The 23,898-nt window shown below is 64.0% G+C and overlaps 3 protein-coding genes across 3 annotated transcripts in view; 2 read left to right on the plus strand and 1 right to left on the minus strand.

Moving 5' to 3' along the window:
- Positions 1-7,337, plus strand: part of NBEAL2 (neurobeachin like 2) — a gene marked incomplete at its 5' end in the record, with an annotated part of 15,945 nt that extends 8,608 nt beyond the window's left edge. The window contains 6 exons of the mRNA XM_084260709.1: positions 445-449; positions 587-773; positions 2,886-3,007; positions 3,112-3,301; positions 4,318-4,423; positions 5,696-7,337. Of these exons, the coding sequence (XP_084116835.1) occupies positions 445-449; positions 587-773; positions 2,886-3,007; positions 3,112-3,301; positions 4,318-4,423; positions 5,696-5,785 (700 nt within the window). The 3' untranslated portion in view covers positions 5,786-7,337. The remainder of the gene's footprint in view (positions 1-444; positions 450-586; positions 774-2,885; positions 3,008-3,111; positions 3,302-4,317; positions 4,424-5,695) is intronic.
- LOC311206032 (death domain-containing membrane protein NRADD-like) lies at positions 7,214-14,819 on the plus strand. Its single transcript, XM_084280599.1, has 5 exons — positions 7,214-8,106; positions 9,541-9,649; positions 10,522-10,693; positions 10,768-10,913; positions 14,485-14,819. Exons 1-5 carry the CDS (start codon positions 8,020-8,022, stop codon positions 14,793-14,795), a joined length of 825 nt encoding a protein of 274 aa, XP_084136725.1. The 5' UTR covers positions 7,214-8,019; the 3' UTR covers positions 14,796-14,819.
- Positions 14,820-17,043: 2,224 nt separating this feature from the next.
- Positions 17,044-23,898, minus strand: part of SETD2 (SET domain containing 2, histone lysine methyltransferase) — a gene marked incomplete at its 5' end in the record, with an annotated part of 63,733 nt that continues 56,878 nt past the window's right edge. Inside the window, 3 exons of the mRNA XM_084280280.1 lie at positions 17,044-17,638; positions 19,737-19,838; positions 21,911-21,991. Coding sequence (XP_084136406.1) covers positions 17,477-17,638; positions 19,737-19,838; positions 21,911-21,991 — 345 coding nt within the window. The 3' untranslated portion in view covers positions 17,044-17,476. The remainder of the gene's footprint in view (positions 17,639-19,736; positions 19,839-21,910; positions 21,992-23,898) is intronic.

Consider the following 23,898-nt stretch of genomic DNA (forward strand, 5'->3'; position numbering starts at 1 on the left):
GGGATGGGATGCTCCATGGGGGGGGATGCTCCATGGGATGGGATGCTCAATGGGGGGGATGCTCCATGGGATGGGATGCTCCATGGGCTGGATGCTCCATGGGGGGGATGCTCAATGGGGGGGATGCTCCATGGGATGGGATGCTCCATGGGCTGGATGCTCCATGGGATGGGATGCTCAATGGGGGGGATGCTCCATGGGATGGGATGCTCCATGGGCTGGATGCTCCATGGGGGGGATGCTCCATGGGGTGGGATGCTCGATGGGGTGGGTGCTCCATGGGATGGGATGCTCCATGGGGTGGGTGCTCCATGGGATGGGATGCTCCATGGCGGGGATGCTCAATGGGCTGGATGCTCCATGGAGGGGATGCTCAATGGGATGGGATGCTCAGTGGGGTGGGTGCTCCATGTGGAGGATGCCACCCTCCCAACCCCCTCCCAGCCCCCGTAACCCCTCCCCAAACCCCCACAACGGGGGATTTCAATCCCACCACCCCTCCAAGTGAGGGATACCCCATTCCCCCCACAAACACGGTGCACCAAAGCCCCCCACCCCCCCACCCCCACCCCCACCCCTCTGGCAGCTGGTGTGCAGCCCACCGACCCCAAAGCCCTGAGCCTGGCCCGGGCCATCGCTGAGGAGGCACCGGAGAAGGTGTCGCTGGTGGGGGTCTACGCTCACTGTGGGGACACCTACGGCTGCAGCGATGTCGCCGCCATCCGCGCCATCGCCCGCGCCACCGCCACCGCTCTCAGCGACTTCGTCACCACGTGAGTGTCCCCTGGGCACAGGGAAGGGGCGCTGGGGGTTGTTCGAGGAGGAGGAGGGGCTTGGAGGGGGTTGGGAAGGGGGGGGGGGTGTCTAGCTGCTCACAGTGGGTGTCCCCCCTCCCCACGCCCCATAAAACCTCGTGGGTTGGTTGTAAATGCGAAGCACCCCCCATAAAATGGGGGTGGGGAGGGGGGGGGGGGGTGTCTACAAAGCCCCCCCGGGGAGCTGGAGGAGGATGCTGGAGGATCCGGTCACCTTTGATGTGGTTTTGGTGGGGGGTTGTGACCTGTTTCCCACCCCCCTCCTCCTCCTCCAGCAACCCTTTTATCCCAGCAGGGGCTGCAGCCCAGAGGGAATTACTGGTTCTCACTGGGGGGTCCTCCAGGACCCCCATACCCCCCCTCCCCATGGATGGGGAGGTGGTGCCCTGGGGGCGGGGGGGGGGGGGTCTTCACACCCCACCCCCCACATCCACCCAGCTGTGGTGCTGTTTGGGGATGGGGAAACTGAGGCACGTGGGGAAACCTGCTGCTCCCCAGCTCTCCCAGCTCACGTTGGGGGGGCTGCCCTGGTGCACCCCCTGGTCCCTGAGGGGCTGGGGACAGTGGGGGGGGGGGGGGGGGGGGGGAGGGTTACCCCCTCCCCTTGCCACGTGGCCTCTGAATTTGGGGGGGGGAATGTGACACATCTGGGATGCTCCAGGCACATCTGGGGGGGTCCTGACATATTTGGGGGGGGGGGCAAGGCACATTGAGGGGGTGCTCTGGCACATCTGTGGGTGGTCCCAGTTTGGGTGGGGGGGTTGCTCAAGCACATCTGGAGGGGGGTCTGACCCATTGGAGGGGAGGGAAGTAGGTTTGGGGGGGGGGGGAGAAGTGTCCTGAGAACATCTGGGGGTGGTTTAACACATCCTAGGGGGTCCCCAGCACATCTGGGGGGGGTGTCCCAGCACATCTGGGTGATCTCTGCCACGTCGTGGGAGGTCTCCAGCACATCTGGGGGTCCCAGAGGCATTGGGGGGGGGGGCTGACATGGGGGGGGGATCTCCAGTGTATTTAGGGGTGCTGAGACACATCTGGGGGGTTCCCAGGCACATCTGGTGGTGCTTTAGCACATCTGGGGGGTCTCCAGCTCATCTGGGGGGGGATCACCTGCACATCTGGGGGGGGATCTCCAGCACATCTGGGGGGGATCGCCTGCACATCTGGGGGGATCTCCAACTCAGATGGGGGGATCACTTGCACATCTGGGGGATCTCCAGCTCAGATGGGTGGGGGGGGATCTCTGGCACATCTGGAGGGATCTCTGACACAGCTGGATGGGTCCTATGAGCATTTGGGGAGCTCCCCAGCACATCTGGGACTCCCCAAGGTGTTACCACCTCCAGTCCCAGGGGTGATGGACCCAGCTCAGGTCCCACTCCCACAGTTCCCAAGGGGGGTGGATGTGTCCCCAGCCCTGTCCCCATGGCTCCTGGGGTGATGACCCCAGCTCGGGTGCCTCCCCCATGGTACCCAGGATGATGCACCCACCTGTCCCCATGGTTCCTGGGGTGATGATCCCAGCTCAGGTCCCACTCCCACAGTGCCTGGGGGGTGGACACGTCCCCAGCCCTGTCCCCATGGCTCCTGGGGCGCTGGCCCCAGCTCAGATCCCACTCCCACAGTGCCCAGGGGGTGTGGATGTGTCCCCAGCCCTGTCCCCACGGTTCCTGGGGTGCTGGCCCCAGCTCGGGTGCCTCCCCAAAGGTACCCAGGATGATGCACCCACCTGTCCCCATTATTCCTGGGGTGATGACCCGACCTCAGGTCCCACTCCCACAGTGGCCGGGGGGGTGGATGTGTCCCCAGCCCTGTCCCCACGTTTCCAGGGGTGCTGGCCCCAGCTCGGGTGCCTCCCCCCTGGTACCCAGGATGACACACCCACCTCTGATCCTGCTCCCCACGGTTCTTGGGGGTGATGGGACCCACCTCCAGCCCATCTCCTGTGGCATCTAAGGGTGACAGACCCACCCCAGGTCCCGCTGCGGTGGCCACACATGGGGGTGGGGGGTGGGGGTGATGTCCCCCTGGCCGTGTCCCCGTCCCTCAGAGCATCCCCCGTGCCACCAGGCTGCGTCAGGCCGGCGTGCCCTGTCCCCAGGCCAGCATGGGCTCCACACCATCCTGCAGCCACCCTGTGCCAGAGATGGCCCAGCTCACCGAGCTCCATCCAGGCAACTACCTCTTCTACGGTGAGCCAGGACCACCATCCCCCCACCCCCCCCCAAAAAATACACCCCCCAAGCCCAACAGAGGGATGGACCCCAACTGGGGTGGGTCACCTTGCTCCCCCCAGACCTTCAGCAGAGCCAGCTGGGCTCCTGCCTGCCGGAGGAGGTGGCCATCCGTGTCCTCACCAGGGTCATCGGCCACTACCCCCAGCGCCACCAGCTGCTGCTGGACTGTGGCTGGGCAGCCCTCAGCCTCCACGGCCAGGGCCGGGGCCCCGCGGGCTGCGCCGCCATCGAGGGGCACCCCGAGCTCAGGTGGGGTCTGGGGGACACACGTGGGGTGGGGGTGGAGGGGTGGGAAGAGGAGGTGACGCTGTGTCCCCCACCCCGCAGGCTGGTGGGGTCTGGGGGACACACACGGGGTGAGGATGGAGGGAGGGGTGCCCGTCGAGGGGCACCCTGAGCTGAGGTGGGGGCGTGGTGGGGTCTGGGGGACACACGTGGGGTGGGGGTGGAGGGGTGGGAAGAGGAGGTGATGCTGTGTCCCCCACCCCGCAGGCTGGTGGGGTCTGGGGGACACACACAGGGTGGGGGTGGAGGGAGGGGTGCCCATTGAGGGGCATCCTGAGCTCAGGTGGGGTCTGGGGGACACACGTGGGATGGGGATGGAGGGAGGGGTGCCCATCGAGTGGCACCCCGATCTCAGGTGGGGTCTGGGGGACACACGTGGGGTGGGGGTGGAGGGAGGGGTGCCCATCGAGGGGCACCCCGAGCTCAGGTGGGGTCTGGGGGGGACACACGGGGTGGGGATGGAGGGAGGGGTGCCCATCAAGGGGTACCCTGAGCTCAGGTGGGGTCTGGGGGACACACGTGGGGTGGGGGTGGAGGTGACAGTGTCCCCCACCCCGCAGGTTGGTGGGGTCTGGGGGACACACACGGGGTGGGGGTGGAGGGAGGGGTGCCCATCAAGGGGCACCCTGAGCTCAGGTGGGGTCTGGGGGGCACACACGGGGTGGGGATGGAGGGAGGGGCACCCATCGAGGGGCACCCTGAGCTGAGGTGGGGTCTGGGGGACACAGGTGGGGTGGGGGTGGAGGTGACAGTGTCCCCCGCCCCACAGGCTGGTGGGGTCTGGGGGACACAGGTGGGGTGGGGGTGGAGGGAGGGGTGCCCATCGAGGGGCACCCTGAGCTCAGGTGGGGTCTGGGGGGCACACATGGGGTGGGGGTGGAGGGAGGGGTGCCCATCGAGGGGCACCCCGAGCTCAGGTGGGGTCTGGGGGGCACACATGGGGTGGGGGTGGAGGTGACGGTGTCCCCCCCGCCCCGCAGGCTGGTGGGGCTGACGCAGGAGCACGGGCAGGTGGAGGCTGTGGACGGGCAGCTGGACTTCGGGCGCTTCCCCCTGGGCACCATGCTGGCTCTCATCCCCTTCCACGTGAGTGTGCGGCCTGCCAGGGCCTGCCAGGGCCTGCCAGGGTCCTGCCAGGGTCCTGCCAGGGTCCTGCCAGGGTCCCTTCAGGGTCCCATCAGGGTCCCACCCCATGAGGGCCCCACTAGGGTCCTGCCAGGGTCCTGCCAGGGCCACCAGGGTCCCATCAGGGTCCCACCAGGCTCCCACCCCACCAGGGTCCTGCCAGGGTCTCACCAGCATCCCACCAGGGTCCCATCAGGGTCCCACCAGGCTCCCACCCCATCAGGGTCCCACTAGGGTCCTGCCAGGGTCCTGCCAGGGCCACCAGGGTCCCACAAGGGTTCTGCCAGGATCCCACCCCACCAGGGTCCTGACAGGTCCTGCCAGAGTCCCACCAGGATCCCACCAGGGTCCCACCAGGGTCCCAACAGGGTCCTGCCAAGATCCCATCAGGGTCCCACCAGTGTCCCACCACACCAGGGTCCCACCAGGGTCCCACCAGCGTCCCACTAGGGTCCTGCCAGGGTCCTGCCAGGGTCCCACCCCATCAGGATCCCACCAGGATCCCACCAGGATCCCGCCAGGGTCCCACCCCACCAGGGTCCCACCAGGGCCCCACCAGGATCCCATCAGGGTCCCACCAGGATCCCATCAGGGTCCCACCAGGGTCCTGCCAAGATCCCACCAGGGTCCCACCACACCAGGGTCCCACCAGGGTCCCACCAGCGTCCCACTAGGGTCCTGCCAGGGTCCCGCCAGGGTTCCATCAAGGTTCCACCAGGGTCCCACCAGCGTCCCACTAGGGTCCTGCCAGGGTCCCGCCAGGGTTCCATCAAGGTTCCACCAGGGTCCCACCAGCGTCCCACTAGGGTCCTGCCAGGGTCCTGACAGGGTCCCACCCCATCAGGGCCCCACCAGGATCCCACCAGGATCCCACCAGGGTCCCACCACACCAGGGTCCCGCCAGGGTCCCGCCAGGATCCCATCAGGATCCCACCAGGGTCCCACCAGGGTCCCACCAGGATCCCATCAGGATCCCATCAGGGTCCCACCAGGGTCCCACCAGGGTCCCATCAGGGTCCCATCAGGGTCCCACCAGGGTCCCACCCCACCAGGGTCCTGCCAGGGCCCCGCCAGGGTTCCATCAAGGTTCCACCAGGGTCCCACCACACCAGGGTCCCGCCAGGGTCCCGCCAGGGTGCCACTAGAGTCCCGCCAGGTCCCGCCAGGTGCCCCAGGCCCTGGCAGGCCCTGGCAGGCGGCCAGCGCGCTGCTCAGCGCCGCGTGTCCCCACAGGCCTGCGCCACGGCCGCCATGCACCCCGTGTTCTACGTCCACGCCGGGGGGAAGGTGGTGGAGCTCTGGCACCCCGTCCGGGGCTGGTAGGGGCCCGGGCGGGACACGGCCCAGCGCCGCGCTCTGCCGAGGGGCCTGCGCCCCCCACCAGGCCCCGCGCCGGGACCCCAGACCCACACCGGGACCCCAGACCCACACCAGCACCCACACCGGGACCCCAGACCCACACCGGGACCCACACCGGGACCCTGCATCCACACCCAGACCCTGCACCACACCAGGACCCCAGACCCACACCGAGACCCAAGACCCACACCAGCACCCACACCGGGACCCCGCGCCACACCAGGACCCCAGACCCACACCCAGACCCTGCGCCGCACTGGGACCCCAGACCCACACCAGGACCCCAGACCCACACCGGGACCCCAGACCCACACCCAGACCCCGTGCCACACTGGGACCCCAGACCCACACTGGGACCCCAGACCCACATCAGCACCCACACTGGGACCCCACACCCACACCCAGACCCTGCACCCACACCGGGACCCCAGACCCACACCGGGACCCCAGCCCCCTCTGAGACCCCAGCCCCACACTGAGACCCCAGCCCCACGCCGAGACCCCAGCCCCACACGGGACCCCAACCCCACACCGGGACCCCAACCCCACACCGAGACCCCAGCCCCACACGGGACCCCAGCCCCACACTGAGGCCCCAGCCCCACACTGAGACCCCAGCCCCACGCTGAGACCCCAGCCCCACACTGGGACCCCAGCCCCACACGGGACCCCAGACCCACACCGGGACCCCAGCCCCACACGGGACCCCAGCCCCTCACTGAGACCCCAGCCCCACACCGGGACCCCAGACCCACACGGGACCCCAGCCCCTCACTGAGACCCCAGCCCCACACCGGGACCCCAGCCCCACACGGGACCCCAGCCCCACACTGAGACCCCAGCCCCACGCTGAGACCCCAGCCCCACACTGAGACCCCAGCCCCACACGGGACCCCAGCCCCACACTGAGACCCCAGCCCCTCACTGAGACCCCAGCCCCACGCTGAGACCCCAGCCCCACACGGGACCCCAGCCCCACGCCAGGACCCCAGCCCCACATGGGACCCCAGCCCCACACTGAGACCCCAGCCCCACACCGAGACCCCAGCCCCACACGGGACCCCAGCCCCACACTGAGACCCCAGCCCCACACGGGACCCCAGCCCCACACGGGACCCCAGCCCCTCACTGAGACCCCAGCCCCACACGGGACCCCAGCCCCACACTGAGACCCCAGCCCCACACGGGACCCCAGCCCCACACTGAGACCCCAGCCCCACACGGGACCCCAGCCCCACACTGTGACCCCAGCCCCACACGGGACCCCAGCCCCACACCGAGACCCCAGCCCCACACGGGACCCCAGCCCCACGCTGAGACCCCAGCCCCAGGCTGAGACCCCAGCCCCACACGGGACCCCAGCCCCACGCTGACGTCCTGCATCCCCCCTCCCGGCCCCGGGCCCAACAAAGCCGCTTTCCCCACTCCCAGGCGGGTCGTGCGGCCGGGCCGGGGACACGGGGACACCCCGTTCCCCCCTTCCCCCGGCTCCCCCGGCCCCAGCCCGGCCCCGGCGCCCCGGGGGTCCCGAGCCGGGAGGGGGCGGGGCTTCGCCACTCGCAGCCAATGGGGGGGCGCCCCGCCCTGCCCTGCCCGCACGAAACGAGCCGAGCGGGGCCGAGCGGAGCCGAACCGGGGCGGGACGGGGAAGAGCGGAGCGGGGCGGCGGAGATCGGCTCGGCTCGGCTCGGCTCGGCTCGGCTCGGCTCGGCTCAGCCCGGCTCGGCTGGGTTTGGCTCGGCTCGGCTGGGTTTGGCTCGGCTCGGCTCGGCTCGGCTCGGCTCGGCTCGGCCAGGCCCGGCTCGGCTCGCCCCGGCTGGGCTTGGCTCAGCCCGGCTCGGCTGGGTTTGGCTCGGCTCGGCTTGGCTCGGCTCAGCCCGGCTCGGCTGGGTTTGGCCCGGCTCGGCTGGGTTTGGCTCGGCTCGGCTTGGCTCGGCTGGGCTCGGCTGGGCTCGGCTCAGCCCGGCTCAGCTCAGCCGGGCTCGGTTCGGCTCGGTTCGGCTCAGCCCGGCTCGGCTCAGCCCGGCTCGGCTCGGCTCGGCTCAGCCCGGTTCGGCTCAGCCCGGCTCGGCTCGGCTCGGCTCGGCTCAGCCCGGCTCGGCTCAGCCCGGCTCGGCTCGGCTGGGCTGGGCTCGGCCCGGCTGGGCTGTGCTGGGCTGGCAGCGAGCGTGTCCCGGGGCCGGTCCCCGGTCTGGGCGATGCGGCGGGGCCGGACGGTGCTGCGGGTGCTGCCGCCGCCGCCGCCGCCGCCGCTGCTGCTGCTGCTGCTGCTGCTGCTCTGCCCGGTGCGGGACGGGACGGGACGGGACGGGACGGGGATGGGGCCGGGACGGGACCGGGACGGGACCGGGACGGGGATGGGGATGGGGATGGGGTGGGGACGGGGATGGGGACCGGGATGGGACCGGGACGGGGCTGGGGTTGGGACCGGGATGGGACCGGGACGGGACCGGGACGGGGATGGGGTTGGGATGGGGATGGGGACGGGGATGGGGCCGGGACTGATCCGCGCTCCCCGGTCCCGCCGCTCCGGCCGCTCCCGGTGTGACCCCCCTTCCCCCCCCCCCCCCCGTCCCGTCCCGTCCCCGCGGGTTCGGTTCCTTCCCTCCGGCTCCTTCGAGTTCGACTTTAGCGCTTCCCTCTCGCTTGTCCCGCTTCATTTCACCCCGTCCCGACCCTCCCGGCCCCGTCCCGTCCCTCCCGGCCCCGTCCCGTCCCTCCCGGTCCCATCCCAGCCCTCCCGGCCCCGTCCCGTCCCTCCCGGTCCCATCCCAGCCCTCCCGGCCCCGTCCCGTCCCTCCCGGTCCCATCCCAGCCCTCCCGGTCCCGTCCCGACCCTCCCGGTCCCATCCCGGCCCTCCCGGCCCCATCCCGGCCCTCCCGGTCCCGTCCCGACCCTCCCGGTCCCGTCCCGGCCCCGCCCGTCCCATCTCGTCCTGTCCTTCCCGGTCCCGGTCCCATCCCATCCCATCCCATCCCATCCCATCCCATCCCGGGCCGTTGTGTCCCACGCCTCCTCCCCCCCCCCCAAAACCCGCTCCCCCAACCTCCCCCGCCCACCCCACCCCCCCGTCGTGGGACCCCGGGGTGCTCCGGGACCCCAACCCAGCCCCCACCGTGGGATGGGATGGGGATGGGGATGGGGATGGGATGGGATGGGATGGGGATGGGGATGGGGATGGGATGGGGATGGGATGGGGATGGGGATAGGATGGGGATGGGGATGGGATGGGCTGGGGATGGGGATGGGGATGGGGATGGGGATGGGGATGGGGATGGGGATGGGGATGGGGATGGGATGGGGATGGGGATGGGATGGGGATGGGATGGGATGGGATGGGAATGGGGATGGGGATGGGATGGGGATGGGATGGGGATGGGATGGGGATGGGGATGGGGATAGGATGGGGATGGGGATGGGATGGGCTGGGGATGGGGATGGGGATGGGGATGGGGATGGGATGGGATGGGCTGGGGATGGGGATGGGATGGGAATGGGGATGGGGATGGGATGGGGCTGGGGCTGGGGCTGGGATGGGGATGGGGATGGGCATGGGGATGGGGATGGGGATGGGGATGGGATGGGATGGGATGGGATGGGATGGGATGGGATGGGATGGGATGGGGGGAGGAGTTGGGGGTCCTGAACCCCCCCATACGGCACAGAGTTAAGGGGAAACTGAGGCAGGAACCTCCCCCCTCCCTTCCCGTGCCTGCAGGTACCAGGGTGGGGAGGGGGGTGCGGGACCTGCACCCCCTGTCCCCCCGGCCTTGGTGTCACCGAGCTCTGTGGCCACACTGACCCCCACTGCCAGCCCTGCACCCACAGTGAGTAACACCCACCCCGCACCCCCCTGCACCCCCTCAGCGCCGAGGAAAGGGGGGGCTGTGCCTCAGTTTCCCCATGGCTGGGTCTGGGCTGTGGGGAAGGGGAAGGGGGGGGGGGAGCAGAGGGAATTGGGGACCCCAAACATTGTGCCATGTGTCCCCACTGGGTGGGTGAGGGGCACCCAAAGGGGGGTGAGGAGCACCCAAAGGGGGTTGGGGGGGACCTGGCTGGAGTTGGGGAGCACAATAGCACCCAAAGGGGGGTGAGGAGGAGCACTCAAAGGGGGTTAAGTGGGGGTCAAATAGGGTTGGGAGGGACCTGGATAGATTTGGGGAGCATGGTAGCACCCAAATGGGGGTGAGGAGCACCCAAAGGGGGTTGGAAGAGACCTGGATGGAGTTGGGGATCACCTGTACCCTGGGTAGCACCCAAAGGGGGGTGAGGAGCACCCAAAGGGGGTTGGGGGGGACCTGGATGGAATTGGGGAGGGCAGTAGCACCCAAATGGGGGTGAGGAGGAGCACCCAAAGGGGGTTGGGGGGGGGCAAATAGGGTTGGGGGGGTCCTGGATGGAGTTGGGCATCACCTGTACCCTGGGTAGCACCCAAAGGGGGTTGGGGGGTCCTGGCTGGGGTTGGGAAGCGCAGTAGCACCCAAAGTGGGGTGAGGAGCACCCAAAGGGGGTTGGGGGGGACCTGGCTGGGGTTGAGGATCACCAGTACCCCAGGTAGCACCCAAAGGGGGTTGGGGGGGACCTGGCTGGAGTTGGGGAGCACAGTAGCACCCAATGGGTGCAAAGGGAAACTGAGGCAGGGATGAAGGAACACAGGGGCTCCCCTAACCTTATTTTGGGGGGGGTGCAATGTCCATAGGTGAGGAGCTGGAGCACACAGAGGGGGAGGCAGTGACAGGGGACCCCTCAACGCTCACCCCCGAGTCGGTGCCACCCCCCCCCGAGGCCCCGGGCAAGGACATCATCCCCCTGTACTGCTCCCTCCTGGGCGCCGTGGTGCTGGGTCTCCTGGCCTACGTGGCCTTCAAGTGGTAGGTCTGGGCTTGGGGTGGGGGGTGCAGGGCAGTGGGGGGTACCAGTGACCCCCCCTGCCCACCCTGGGCAGCTGGCACACGTGCAGGCAGAAGCAGCAGCTGGCCAAGGCCCGCGCAGGGGACACGGGGACGGCGCCCGAGGGGGAGAAGCTGCACAGTGACAGTGGGGTGTTCCTCGACACCCCCAGCCTGCAGGACCCCCCCCCGCCCGGCAGGGGTGAGCACCCACCACCCACCCTCCACCCACCACCCACACATGGGTGTCGGGGGAATATCCATCCCCAGAGGGGTTGGGGGGTAGTGAGGGGTGGGGGGTTGTCCCCAGGGATGGGGTTGTGTTTGTGGGTGGGTGGGGGTCTGGGTGGGAGCACCTGGATGGGGTTGGGGGGCACCTACACCCTGGGGAGGCTCATATGGGTTGGGGAGCACCCATACCTTGGGGTTTGCCTGGGTGGGGTTGGGGGGCACCCATGTCTTGGGGAGCACCCATATCCTTGAGGAGCATCTGCACAGGGTTAGGGAGCACCCATGTCCCATGTCTTGGGGAGCACCCAGATGAGTTTGGGGGGCACCTACACCCTGGGGAGCCACATATGGGTCGGGGAGCACCCATACCTTGGGGTTTGTCTGGGTGGGGTTGGGGGGCACCCATGTCCCATGTTTTGGGGAGCACCCAGATGAGTTTGGGGAGCACCTACACCCTGGGGAGGCTCATATGGGTTGGGGAGCACCCATACCTTGGGGTTTGCCTGGGTGGGGTTGGGGAGCACCCATGTCTTGGGGAGCACCCATATCCTTGAGGAGCATCTGCACAGGGTTAGGGAGCACCCATGTCCCATGTCTTGGGGAGCACCCAGATGAGTTTGGGGGGCACCTACACCCTGGGGAGCCACATATGGGTCGGGGAGCACCCATACCTTGGGGTTTGTCTGGGTGGGGTTGGGGGGCACCCATGTCCCATGTTTTGGGGAGCACCCAGATGAGTTTGGGGAGCACCTACACCCTGGGGAGGCTCATATGGGTTGGGGAGCACCCATACCTTGGGGTTTGCCTGGGTGGGGTTGGGGTGCTCCAGGGAGCACCTAAATGGGGTTGGGGGGCACCCTGGGGAGGCTCATATGGTTTGGGGACCACCCATACCTTTGGTTTGCCTGGGTAGGGTTGGGGGGCACCCATGTCTTGGGGAGCACCCAGATGGGTTTGGGGGGCACCTACACCCTGGGGAGCCTCATATGGGTTGGGGAGCACCCATACCTGGGGGTTTGCTCAGGTGGGGTTGGGGAGCACCCAGATGGTTTTGGGGGGCACCTACACCCTGGGGAGACTCATATGGGTTGGGGAGCACCCATACCTTGGGGTTTGTCTGGGTGGGGTTGGGGAGCACCCATGTCCCATGTTTTGGGGAGCACCCAGATGGTTTTGGGGGGCACCTACACCCCGGGGAGCCTCATATGGGTTGGGGAGCACCCATACCTTGGGGTTTGTCTGGGTGGGGTTGGGGAGCACCCATATGGTTTTGGGGGGCACCCAAAGGTGGGGTTGGGGAGCACCCATGTCATGGGGAACAGCTTGATGGGGTCGGGGAGCACCCATGCCTTGGGGGGCACCCAAAGGAGGGTCAAGGGGTCAGCCAGGTCATGAGGAGCACCCAAAGGGGGTCCAGAGGGACCTAAATATGGTTGGGGTGCACCCATACCCCAGGTAGCACCCAGATGGGGTTGGGGAGCACCCAAAGGGGGCTCAGGGGACACCCCACCCCCCGCCCCAGGTAGCACATAAATGGCACTGGGGGAGCACCCAGCTGGGGTTTGGGGGATACCTGGATGGGGTTGGGGGGGGGGGGGTGTCACCCATGTCCTGGGGAGCACCCAAAGGGGATCTGGGGGTGGCAAATGGGGTTGGGGGGGACCTGGATGGAGTTGGGGAGCACCCATACCCTGGGTAGCACCTAACTGGGAGGAAGAAGCACCCAAAGGGGGTGAGGAGCACCCAAAGGGGGGGTTGAGGTGGGGCAAATGGGATGGGGGGGGGGGATCTGGATGGAGTTGGGGAGCACCCGTACCCCAGGTTGCACCTCCATGGGGTGCGAAGAAGCACCCAAAGGGGGTTGGGGGGGGCAAATGGGATTGGGGGGACCTGGATAGAGTTGGGGAGCACGGTAGCACCCAAATGGGAGTGAGGGGCACCCATAGGGGGTCGGAGGGGCCCTGGATGGAGTTGGGGGATCACCTGTACCCTGGGTAGCACCCAAATGGGGGTGAGGGGCACCCAAAGGGGGTCGGAGGGGCCCTGGATGGAGTTGAGGGATCACCTGTACCCTGTGTAGCACCCAAATGGGGGTGAGGGGCACCCAAAGGGGGTTGGGGGGGGGTCAAATGGGATTCGGGGGGTCTGGATGGAGTTGGGGAGCACCCGTACCCCAGGTTGCACCTCCATGGGGTGGGAAGAAGCACCCAAAGGGGGTTGGGGGGGGCAAATGGGATTGGGGGGACCTGGATAGAGTTGGGGAGCATGGTAGCACCCAAATGGGGGTGAGGAGCACCCAAAGGGGGTCGGAGGGGCCCTGGATGGAGTTGGGGGATCACCTGTACCCTGTGTAGCACCCAAATGGGGGTGAGGGGCACCCAAAGGGGGTCGGAGGGGCCCTGGATGGAGTTGGGGGATCACCTGTACCCTGTGTAGCACCCAAATGGGGGTGAGGAGCACCCAAAGGGGGTCGGAGGGGTCAAATGGCATTTGGGGGGGGGTCTGGATGGAGTTGGGGAGCACCCGTACCCCAGGTTGCACCTAAATGGGGTGGGAAGAAGCACCCAAAGGGGGTTGGGTGGGGGGGGGGGGGCAAATGGGATTGGGGGGACCTGGATAGAGTTGGGGAGCATGGTAGCACCCAAATGGGGGTGAGGGGCACCCAAAGGGGGTCGGAGGGGCCCTGGATGGAGTTGGGGATCACCTGTACCCCCGGTAGCAACCAAATGGGGGTGAGGGGCACCCAAAGGGGGTTGGGGGGGGGTCAAATGGGATTCGGGGGGTCTGGATGGAGTTGGGGAGCACCCGTACCCCAGGTTGCACCTAAATGGGGTGGGGAGAAGCACCCAAAGGGGGTTGGGGGGGGGCAAATGGGATTGGGGGGACCTGGATAGAGTTGGGGAGCATGGTAGCACCCAAATGGGGGTGAGGAGCACCCAAAGGGGGTTGGAAGGGACCTGGAGGGAGTTGGGGAGCGCCTGTACCCCCGGTAGCACCCAAATGGGGGTGAGGAGCACCCAAAGGGGGTTGGGGGGGGGGGGTCTGGATGGAGTTGGGGAGCACCCGTACCCCAGGTTGCACCTAAATGGGGTGGGGAGAAGCACCCAAAGGGGGTTGGGGGGGGGCAAATGGGATTGGGGGGACCTGGATAGAGTTGGGGAGCACGGTAGCACCCAAATGGGGGTGAGGGGCACCCAAAGGGGGTTGGAAGGGACCTGGAGGGAGTTGGGGAGCGCCTGTACCCCCGGTAGCACCCAAATGGGGGTGCGGGGCACCCAAAGGGGGTCGGAGGGGCCCTGGATGGAGTTGAGGGATCACCTGTACCCTGGGTAGCACCCAAATGGGGGTGAGGAGCACCCAAAGGGGGTTGGGGGGGCTTAAATGCCCCCCAAATAGGCTTGGGGGGGGGGGGGGCACCCATACCCCCAGGTGCGGTCAGGGTGCACCCACCGCCTCCCGGCACCGTGACAGGCGCCGATCGGTGGGGGGGGGGTCAGTGGGGGCACCCCCACCCTAACCCCACCCCCTTCACCCCCCCCCAGCCCCCCGTGCCGAGGGTCTCCCGCTGCTCGGGGTGTCGGCGCAGCGGCAGGAGGAGCTGGAGCGGCTGCTGGAGGCCGCGGGTCCCGGCGCGGGGGGCGACTGGCGCAGCCTGGCCGCGGGCCTGGGCTTCGGGCCCGAGGCCATCGGCGCCTTCGGGCGCGGGAGGCCGCCCGCCCGCAGCCTGCTGAGCGCCTGGGCGGCCGCCGAGGGGGCTTCGCTGGACACCCTGTGCCAGGCCCTGGCCGCCATCGGCCGGCAGGACGCGGCCCGGCGCTTGGCGGGAACGGGCGACGCCATCGCGGCTGTGTGAGGCGGGGGGGGGTGTCATGGCGGCCGGGGGGCGCTGAGGGGGCTCTGGGGGGGAAGGAGGGGGGTTCCCTGAGGGGTTCTGGGGGCTGTGGAAGGGGGTTGTAGGGTTGGGGGTCCTGGGTAGGCGCATTAAATGGGTCACTGGTGTGTCACGAGGATGGGTGTCCCTGGGTGTCTGTGTGTCCCCAGGGGTGTCTGTGTGTCCCGGGCTGGGGGGGGGGGGGCAGGTGGGTGTCTGTGTGACCTCAGGTGGGTGTCTGTGTGTCCTGGGGTGGGGGGGCAGGTGGGTGTCTGTGTGTCCCCAGGGGTGTCTGTGTGTCCCGGGGTGGGGGGCATATGGGTGTCTGTGTGTCCTCAGGTGGGTCCCTGGGTGTCTGTGTGTCCTGGGGTGAGTGGGGGGGGGGGGGGGGGGGGGGGGCAGGTGGGTGTCTGTGTGACCTCAGGTGGGTGTCTGTGTGTCCCGGGGTGGGGGGCATATGGGTGTCTGTGTGTCCTCAGGTGGGTCCCTGGGTGTCTGTGTGTCCTGGGGTGAGTGGGGGGGGGGGGGGGGGGGGGGGCAGGTGGGTGTCCCTGGGTGTCTGTGTGTCCCAGGGTGGGGGGGGCAGATGGGTGTCTGTGTGTCCTCAGGTGGGGGTCCCTGGGTGTCTGTGTGTCCCAGGGTGGGGGGGCAGATGGGTGTCTGTGTGTCCTCAGGTGGGAGTCCCTGGGTGTCTGTGTGTCCTGGGGTGGGTGGGGGGCAGGTGGGTGTCTGTGTGTCCTCAGGTGGGTCCCTGGGTGTCTGTGTGTCCTGGGGTGGGGGGGTGGGGGGCAGGTGGGTGTCCCTGGGTGTCTGTGTGTCCGGGGGTGGGAGTGGGGGGAGATGGGTGTCTGTGTGTCCCGGAGTGGGGGGGTCAGTGGGTGTCTGTGTGTCCTCAGGTGGGGGTGTCTGGGTGCCTGTGTGTCCCCAGGGGTGTCTGGGTGTCCCTAGGCGTCCGTGTGTCCTTGGGGAAGGGTGTCCAGATGGGTAGCCACAGGTGTTCATGTGTCCCCAGGGGTGTCCAAGTGTCCTCGGGATGTGGGGTGTCCAAATGGGTGGCCCTCGGGTGTCCGTGTGTCCCCAGATGGGTGTCCCTGGCTGGCTGTGTGCCCTCGGGTGTCCATGTGTCCCCAGGGGCATCTGTGTCCCCCCAGGACGGGTGTCCTCAGGTGTCTGTGTGTCCCTGGGGTGTCCGTGTGTCCCCAGGACGTGTCCCCCTGGGTGTCCAGTATCCCAGGGGTGTCTGTCTGTCCCCAGGATGTGTCCCCCTGCGGCCCCCAGTGTCCATGTGTCCCCTGGGGTGTCCGTGTGTCCCCGGGTGCTTGTTCCCCCCCCCGTCCACATGTCCCTGAGGGGCTGCATCCCCCCCTCCCCAACCCCCCACAGCAGCCCGCACCCCCAAGCCCACACCCCCAAGGCCAAAGACCCCCTCTTCAGCCCCCCAGCCCCAAACTGGGACCCCCCAAACCCCTCCAGGAGCTCACAAGGCTGCTGGGACCGCAGCAGCAAGGGGAGGGGGGGGGGGGGGAACCCCACCCCACCCCAATCCAGAGGGGAGGGGACAGCCCCTGAGCCCAGCCCCCCGTCCCCATCCCCCTGTCCCCCCCCCGGGGAGGTGAAGGGGGGGGGGGGGCATTTCCAAACCTTCTTTTGGTGTCGATTTTTTGTCATTTTTTATTTTTAATTTTTTTTCTCCTTTTTTTTTTGGTTCTTTTTTTGGTTTTTTTCCTTTTTTGGGGTTTTTTTTTTTTTCCTCCTTTTTTTTTTTCCTTTTTTTTTTTTTTTTATACATAAAAAATTCCGTAAAAATCGAATAAAGTAAAATGATTTAAAGCAGTAAAATCAAATCTTATCAACACAGCAGGGAGCCTGCCAGAATTTTGGGGGTGGGGGGAGGAGAGAAAGGAAAGGGGGGGACATGGGAGGGGTGTGAGGGGGTGTAGAGGGGGGTGGAGGAGGAGGAGGAGGAGGAGGCAGCCCCGCTCCGCACTATTTACATGAGACCAGATTAAACCTTGCAAGAACCAAAAAGAACACCCCCACCCCCCCTAAAAAATTGATGAGAAATCTAAAGAAAATGAGGAAAAAAAAAAAAAGGGGGGGGGACACACCCCAAATAATACCAAAAAGAACACCCTCCCCCCAAAATAACCCGACTCTGATCAGTACAAAGAGTCCCCGGGGTTGTCGGCACGTCTGGGGCTTGAAGGGAAAGGAAAATATACCACACACCCCCCCTAAAATTATCAATATATTCACATACAGGTTAAAATATAATACAGAGCTCGGAGACGGCGCTGGGGGAAAGCTGGGCTTAGTTAAACCCGGGTTTAGTTAAGCCTGGGTTTAGTTAAGCTCGGTTTTAGCTAAACCCAGGTTTAGCTAAGCCCAGCTTTTCCCCCCACGCTGCAGGGGATGAAGTTGTGGGGTTGTTTTTTACCTCTGTTTGGGGGTTTTTTGAGTCTCCATCCCACCCCCCCCAAAAAAACCCAAACAAACCCCAACCCTCCCTCCCCAAAAATAATCACTTAAAAAAAATCAACTAAGCGATGAAATTCGCAGGTTTGGGGGTTAAAACTGGGATTTTGGGGGGGGTTCAACCTGGAATTTTAGGGTTTGCTGATGTCTGGGTGTTGATTTGGGGTTGGGAGGAGGGGTGTTGGGTGTCACTCCAGGTCTGTGTCCTCTTTGGGTTTGTAGATGGCCCCGAATTTCTGCATGTACTTCTTGATGTACTCCTTCGTCTTGTGCTTGACGTTCTCGTTGCACTCCAGGTCCTCTGGGTTCTTGCAGTACTTCAGCTCCTTGTTCATCACGCCGTGGGTCAGCTGGGGGGGTGAGGAGGGGATGGGAGTACCCACTGTTAGTCCCAGTTGTCCCAGGAATCCCAGTTCTGGGGTTTTCCCTGAGGTGTTTTGTTATTTTTCCCTAAATACTTCCTGTTATTCCCAAATATTTGCCATAATTCCCCAAATATTGGGGATTATTCCCCAAATATTTTCCCTCATTTCCAAATATTTACCATATTTCCCCAAATATTTGGTATAATTCCTAAATATTTTCCATAATTCCCCCAATACTTGCCATAATTCTCAAATATTTTCCATTATTCCCCAAATACTTGCCATAATTCTCAAATATTTTCCATAATTCCCCAAATACTTGCCATAATTCTCAAATATTTTCCATAATTCCCCAAATACTTGCCATAACTCTCAAATATTTTCCATAATTCCCCAAATATTTTCAATTATTCCCAAATATTTGCCATAATTCCCCAAATATTTTCCATTATTACAAAATATTTTCCATTATTCCCCAAACATTTTCTGTAATTCCCCAAATGTTTTCAATTACTCCCAAATGTTTGCCATTATTCCCAAATATTTCCCATTATTCCCCAAACATTTTCCATAATTCCCCAAATATTTTCAATTATTCCCCAAATATTGGCCAGTATTCCCAAATATTTGCCATAATTTCCCCAATATTTACTATTATTCCCAAATATTTCCCATAATTCTCAAATATTTTCCATAATTCTCCAAATATTGTCAATTATTCACAAATATTCCCCATTATTCCCCAAATATTTCCCATTATTCCTCAAATATTTGGCATTATTTCCAAATATTTTCAATTATTCCCAAATATTTGCCATTATTCCCAAATGTTTCCCATTACTCCCCAAATATTTCCCATTATTCTTCAAATATTTGCCATTATACCCAAATATTTTCCATTATTCCCAAATATTTTCCATTATTCCCCATTATTCCCCAAATATTTCCCATTATTCTTCAAATATTTGCCATTATACCCGAATATTTTCCATTATTCCCAAATATTTTCCATTATTCCCCATTATTCCCCAATTATTTCCCATTATTCCTCAAATATTTGCCATTATTCCCAAATATTTTCCATAATTTCCAAATATTTGCCATAATTCCCCAAATATTTGCTGTTATTCCCCAAATACTTGCCATAATTCCCAAATACTTGGTATTATTCCCCAAATATTTGCCGTAATTCTCAAACATTTGCCATAATTCTAAAATATTTGTCATTATGTCAAAATATTTGCCAATTCTTCCCCAAATATTTGGTATTCTTCCCCAAATATTTGCCATAATTCCCAAATATTTGCTACAATTCCCTAAATATTTGCTGCTTTTCCCAATATTTACAATAATTCCCCAAACAGTCACTATTCTTCCCTAAATATTCAGCACCATTTCCCCAAAATTTCCATCATTCCCCAAATATTTCCTAGTATTTCCCAAATATTCACCTTAATTCCCAAATATTTGCCATTATTCCCCAAATATTTACTATTATTCCCCAATATTCCCATAATTCCCAGTTCTCACTGGTTTCCCTGCTGGCAGCTCCCAGCTCCCAGTCACCCCACCCCAAACACTCACTCTCACTCCCCTGTCCCATGAGAGGAGCCAGGGTAGTGCCAGCCCCTCCCAGTGCCACCATCCCCGTCCCAGTGCCACCACCTCTCTGTGTCCCCATCCCTTCCCAGTGCCACCAACTCCCTCCCAGTACCATCACCTCCCTTCCCAGTACCCCTACCCCCATCCAAAGCCAGCACCTCCCTTCCCAGTCCCACCATCTCTCTTCCCAGTGCCCCCACCCGCCCTCCCCAGTCCCCCTGCCCCTCCCAGTGCCCCCACCCACCCCCCCAGTCCCCTCCACCTCTCCCAGTGCCTCCACCCACCCTCCCCAGTCCCCCCCGCCCCTCCCAGTGCTACCACCCGCCCTCCCAGTCCTCCCACCCACCCTCCCAGTCCCCCTGCCCATCTCCCCAGTCCCCCTGCCCCTCCCAGTACCCCTACCCATCTCCCCAGTCCCCCTGCCCCTCCCAGTGCCCCCACCCACCCCCCCAGTCCCCCCCACCTCCCCCAGTGCCCCCACCTTGCGTGCCAGGTGCTTGAAGTCCTCAGTGGTGGTGATGCGTCCCACCTTGCAGTCGGGTTTGCGGTAGGGGTTCAGGCACTGCACGATGAACTGCGACATCTGCGCGACACAGCGCCCGCGTCAGGCCCCGCGACCGCGTCAGGACCCCAGCGCCCACGTCAGGCCCCCCGCGCCCGCGTCAGGCCCCGTGCCCGCGTCAGGCCCCCAGCGCCCGCGTCAGGCCCCCAGCGCCCGCGTCAGGCCCCCGGCGCCCGCGTCAGGCCTGGCGCCCGCGTCAGGCCCCCCCGCGCCCGCGTCAGGCGCGGCGACCGCATCAGTCCCCGTGCGCCCGTGCCCGCGCCCCGCGCCTGCATCAGGCCCCATGCCTGCGTCAGGCCCCCCCGAGCGCCCGCGTCAGGCCTGGAATCCACGTCAGGCCCAGCGCCTGCAGGCGTGGAATCCGCATCAGGCCCAGAATCTGCATTGGGCATGGAATCCACATGGGGCCTGGTGTCCGCATCAGGACCCAGCAGCATTTACATTGGACCCAGAATCCACACTGGATCTGGAATCCACACCAGGCCCCGCACCCACGTCAGGCCCCCAGCGCCCGCGTCAGGCCCAGAATCCGCATGGGGCTTGGTGTCCGCATCAGGACCCAGCAGCATCTACATTGGACCCAGAATCCACACTGGATCTGGAATCCACATCAGGCCCAGCGCCGCGTCAGGCCCAGTGCCCACACTGGGACCCAGAGGCATCCACATTGGACCCAGAATCCACACTGGATCTGGAATCCACGTCAGGCCCAGTGTCCACATTGGACCCAGAATCCGCATCAGGCCTGGTGCCCACATCAGGACCCAGCAGGATCCGGGACCCAGCAGCACCCAACCCCCAGCAGCTGCAAGGGACCTGGAATCCACACTGGACCCAGCATCTGCATCAGACCCCAGCATCCACATCAGACCCACAATCCACGTCAGACCCAGCACCTGCACTGGACCTGGAATCCACAACGGACCCGGCATCCGCATCAGGCCTCAGTGTCTGCTTCAGAACCCAGTGGCCACATCAGACCCGACATCCACATCAGGACCTGGCATCTGCATCGGACCTCAGCGTCCACATTGGGACCCAGTGTCCGCAGTGGGACCCAGTGTCCACACTGGGACCTGGCATCCACACTGGAATCCAGCATCTGCATCAGGATCCAGCATCCACATCAGGATCCAGCATCTGCATAGGGACCCAGCCTCCCAAAGGGGACCCAGCATCCCAACTGGGACCCAGCATCTGCATCAGGACCCATCATCCCCGTCACGATCCAGCATCCACATCAGACCTCAGCATCTACACTGGGACTCGGCATCCGCACTGGGACATGGTGTCCACATCTGGACCCATCATCCCCGTCAGGACCCAGCATCCACATCAGACCTCAGCATCTGCGTTGGGACCCAGTGCCCGAATCGGGACCTGGCATCCCCATCAGGACCCAGCATCTGCACTGGGACCCGGCCTCCCCATCGGGACCTGGCATCCCCATCAGGACCCAGCATCTGCACTGGGACCCGGCCTCCCCATCGGGACCTGGCATCCCCATCAGGACCCAGCATCTGCACTGGGACCCGGCCTCCCCATCGGGACCTGGCATCCCCATCAGGACCCAGCATCCCCATCGGGACCCGGCATCCCCATCGGGACCCGGCATCCCCATCAGGGCCCAGCATCTGCACTGGGACCCAGCCTCCCCATCGGGACCTGGCATCCCCCCATCAGGACCCAGCATCCCCATCGGGACCCGGCATCCCCATATCAGGACCCAGCATCCCCATCGGGACCCGGCATCCCCATCAGGGCCCAGCATCTGCACTGGGACCCGGTATCCCCATGGGGACCTGGCACCTGCACTGGGACCCAGGCTCCCCATCAGCATCAGGGCCCAGCATCCGCACTGGGACCCGGCCTCCACACTAGGACCCAGTATCCCCATTGGGACCTGGCCTCCCCATCAGGGCCCAGCATCCACACTGGGACCCAGCATCCCCATCGGGACCCGGTATCCCCATCAGGGCCCAGCATCCACACTGGGACCCAGCCTCCCCACCAGGCCCCGAGCTCACTCGCCGCCCCGTCCCCGAGGGCCCGCTGACCCGCCGCCACCCCGCGCAGCGTGGCCGCCCCCTCACCTCTTTCCTGAACACCTCCTTGCTCTTCTTGGCCAGCTCGCTCGACGTGTCCGCTTCCGCCGTCTTGGGCTTCTTGGAAGACTGGGGAGGGGAACACAAAGGTCTGGAATGCTGCTGGGGAGGGGGACATCCCCGTCCCCATCCCAATCCCCGGGGACAGCGCTCCCGTCACCCCCTGCTCCAGGGCCAGGGGGGCAGTGCACGCTTCCCATCCCGCTCTCTGTGAGCTTCCCAGTCTGCTCCAGGCTTGAATCCCAGTCTGGTCTTGGCACAACTCCCAGTCTGGTCCTGGTGTGCTTCCCATCCCGCTCCCAGCCCAGAGCCGGCACGCTCCCCACCCCATTCCCGGCACTCTTCCCACCCCAGTCCCAGTGCAATTCCCACCCCATTCCCAGCACACTTCCAATCCAATCCCAGTACAATTTCCATCCCAATCCCAGTGTAACTCCCACCCCATTCCCATCACAATTCCCACCCCAGTCCCAGTATAATTCCCACCCCATACCCAGCACACTTCCAAACCCAATCCCAGTACAATTTCCATCCCAATCACAGTGTAACTCCCACCCCATTCCCATCATACTTCCAATCCCAATCCCAGTACAATTTCCATCCCAATCACAGTGTAACTCCCACCCCATTCCCATCATACTTCCAATCCCAATCCCAGTACAATTCCCATCCCAATCCCAGTGTAACTCCCACCCCAGTCCCATCACACTTCCCACCCCAGCCCTGAGTTTCCCAGCGCGCTCCCACCACACTGGGTTGGGAACACTGGGATCGCTCCTCACTCTCACATTTCCTTTGGGAAAAAACACTGGGAAAAGGGGATGAGCCGGTCTGGGGGTGTCAGGACAGGAGGGAGGGGGGCAGCATGGAGAGCAGAGACCCCCCCTGCAGCCCCAGGAGAGGCCCCACGCCGCAGCGGGGGGAGACCCATGGCAGAGGCTGTGCCCCGCGCTGGGGCAGCTCCTGGCAGCACCTGCAGCCCCTGGGGACAGGGAGAGGCCCCGCTGGGGCAGGTTTGTGGGGGCTGCTGACCCCCAGAGGGGGGATAAGGCCCCTTCCTGCCCTTATCTCCACTCCTCAGTCTCTCAGTATCTATTTCCCCCCTGCCCAGCTGAGAAGGGCAGCGATGGAGCAGCTCTGGTGGCATCTGGCCTCCAGCCACATCACCAAGCCCTTCACCATCTCCAGCACAACCCCGGTTCAACTCCCTGAGCCAGCTCAAGGAAGGATTTCTATGTTCAGAAATAAAACCTGGCCTGGTTGGATTAAGCCTGAGACTAAACCCTCCTGGGATCTGAAGCCATGGAATGGTTCCATCACTTCCCACCACGACCACGGGAGCTACTCCCATCCCTGGAGACATCCAAGGTCAGGGTGGATGGGGCTCTGAGCGACCTGCTCTAGTGAAGATGTCCCTGTCACTGCAGTGTGACAGGATGAGGTGGCCTCAGAAGGTCCCTTCCAACGTGGCACTTTCATGATCTGAGTGTGGCTCTGTGCACCTCTCCTGCTTTTCCATGCCTAGAGGGTTTCATCCCTCTTGGAGAAGGTGTGGGGCAGGGAGGAGTTCCAAGAATCCAAGGAATGTGGTTGTAACTGCAGGGTGGAAGCGTTGTTATGGAGGTGGAGAGCAAGCTAAGACCACCTGGGAATTCAGTGCTATTTCCATGAGCGGGAAAAGCCCAACCTTCAGGAGCTCCTGGCCAGAGGAGGACAAGGCTTAAAGCTCTGAAGTGAGGAAGATCTACTTTGCTGTGAGGTCAGCCAAAGCCCTGCAGCCATGGGAATTCAGGGATGATGTAGGGATGGCTTCAGTCCAACACTTGAAAGGAGGATACTGGGGGGTGAGACAGCAGCAAAGCACTCCCAGCAGGAGCAGCCAGCTCAGTGAGATCACAGGATCACAGAGCTGGAGGGGTTGGAAGGACCCCCAGAGCCCATGGGGTCCCACCCCCTGCCCAAGCAGGGTCCCTAGG

This window comes from Gallinula chloropus, assembly GCF_964237585.1.
Source record: "Gallinula chloropus genome assembly, chromosome: 2".
Classification (NCBI taxonomy): Eukaryota; Metazoa; Chordata; class Aves; order Gruiformes; family Rallidae; genus Gallinula; species Gallinula chloropus.

Bases quoted from the DNA above. Each gene is read 5' to 3' on its own strand.
- LOC311206032 (XM_084280599.1), top strand. From the start codon at position 8,020: ATGCGGCGGGGCCGGACGGTGCTGCGGGTGCTGCCGCCGCCGCCGCCG. The intron at 8,107-9,540 runs GTGCGGGACGGG...CCGTGCCTGCAG, and splicing joins TGCTGCTGCTGCTCTGCCCG to GTACCAGGGTGGGGAGGGGG. The intron at 10,914-14,484 runs GTGAGCACCCAC...ACCCCCCCCCAG, and splicing joins CCCCCCCCCGCCCGGCAGGG to CCCCCCGTGCCGAGGGTCTC.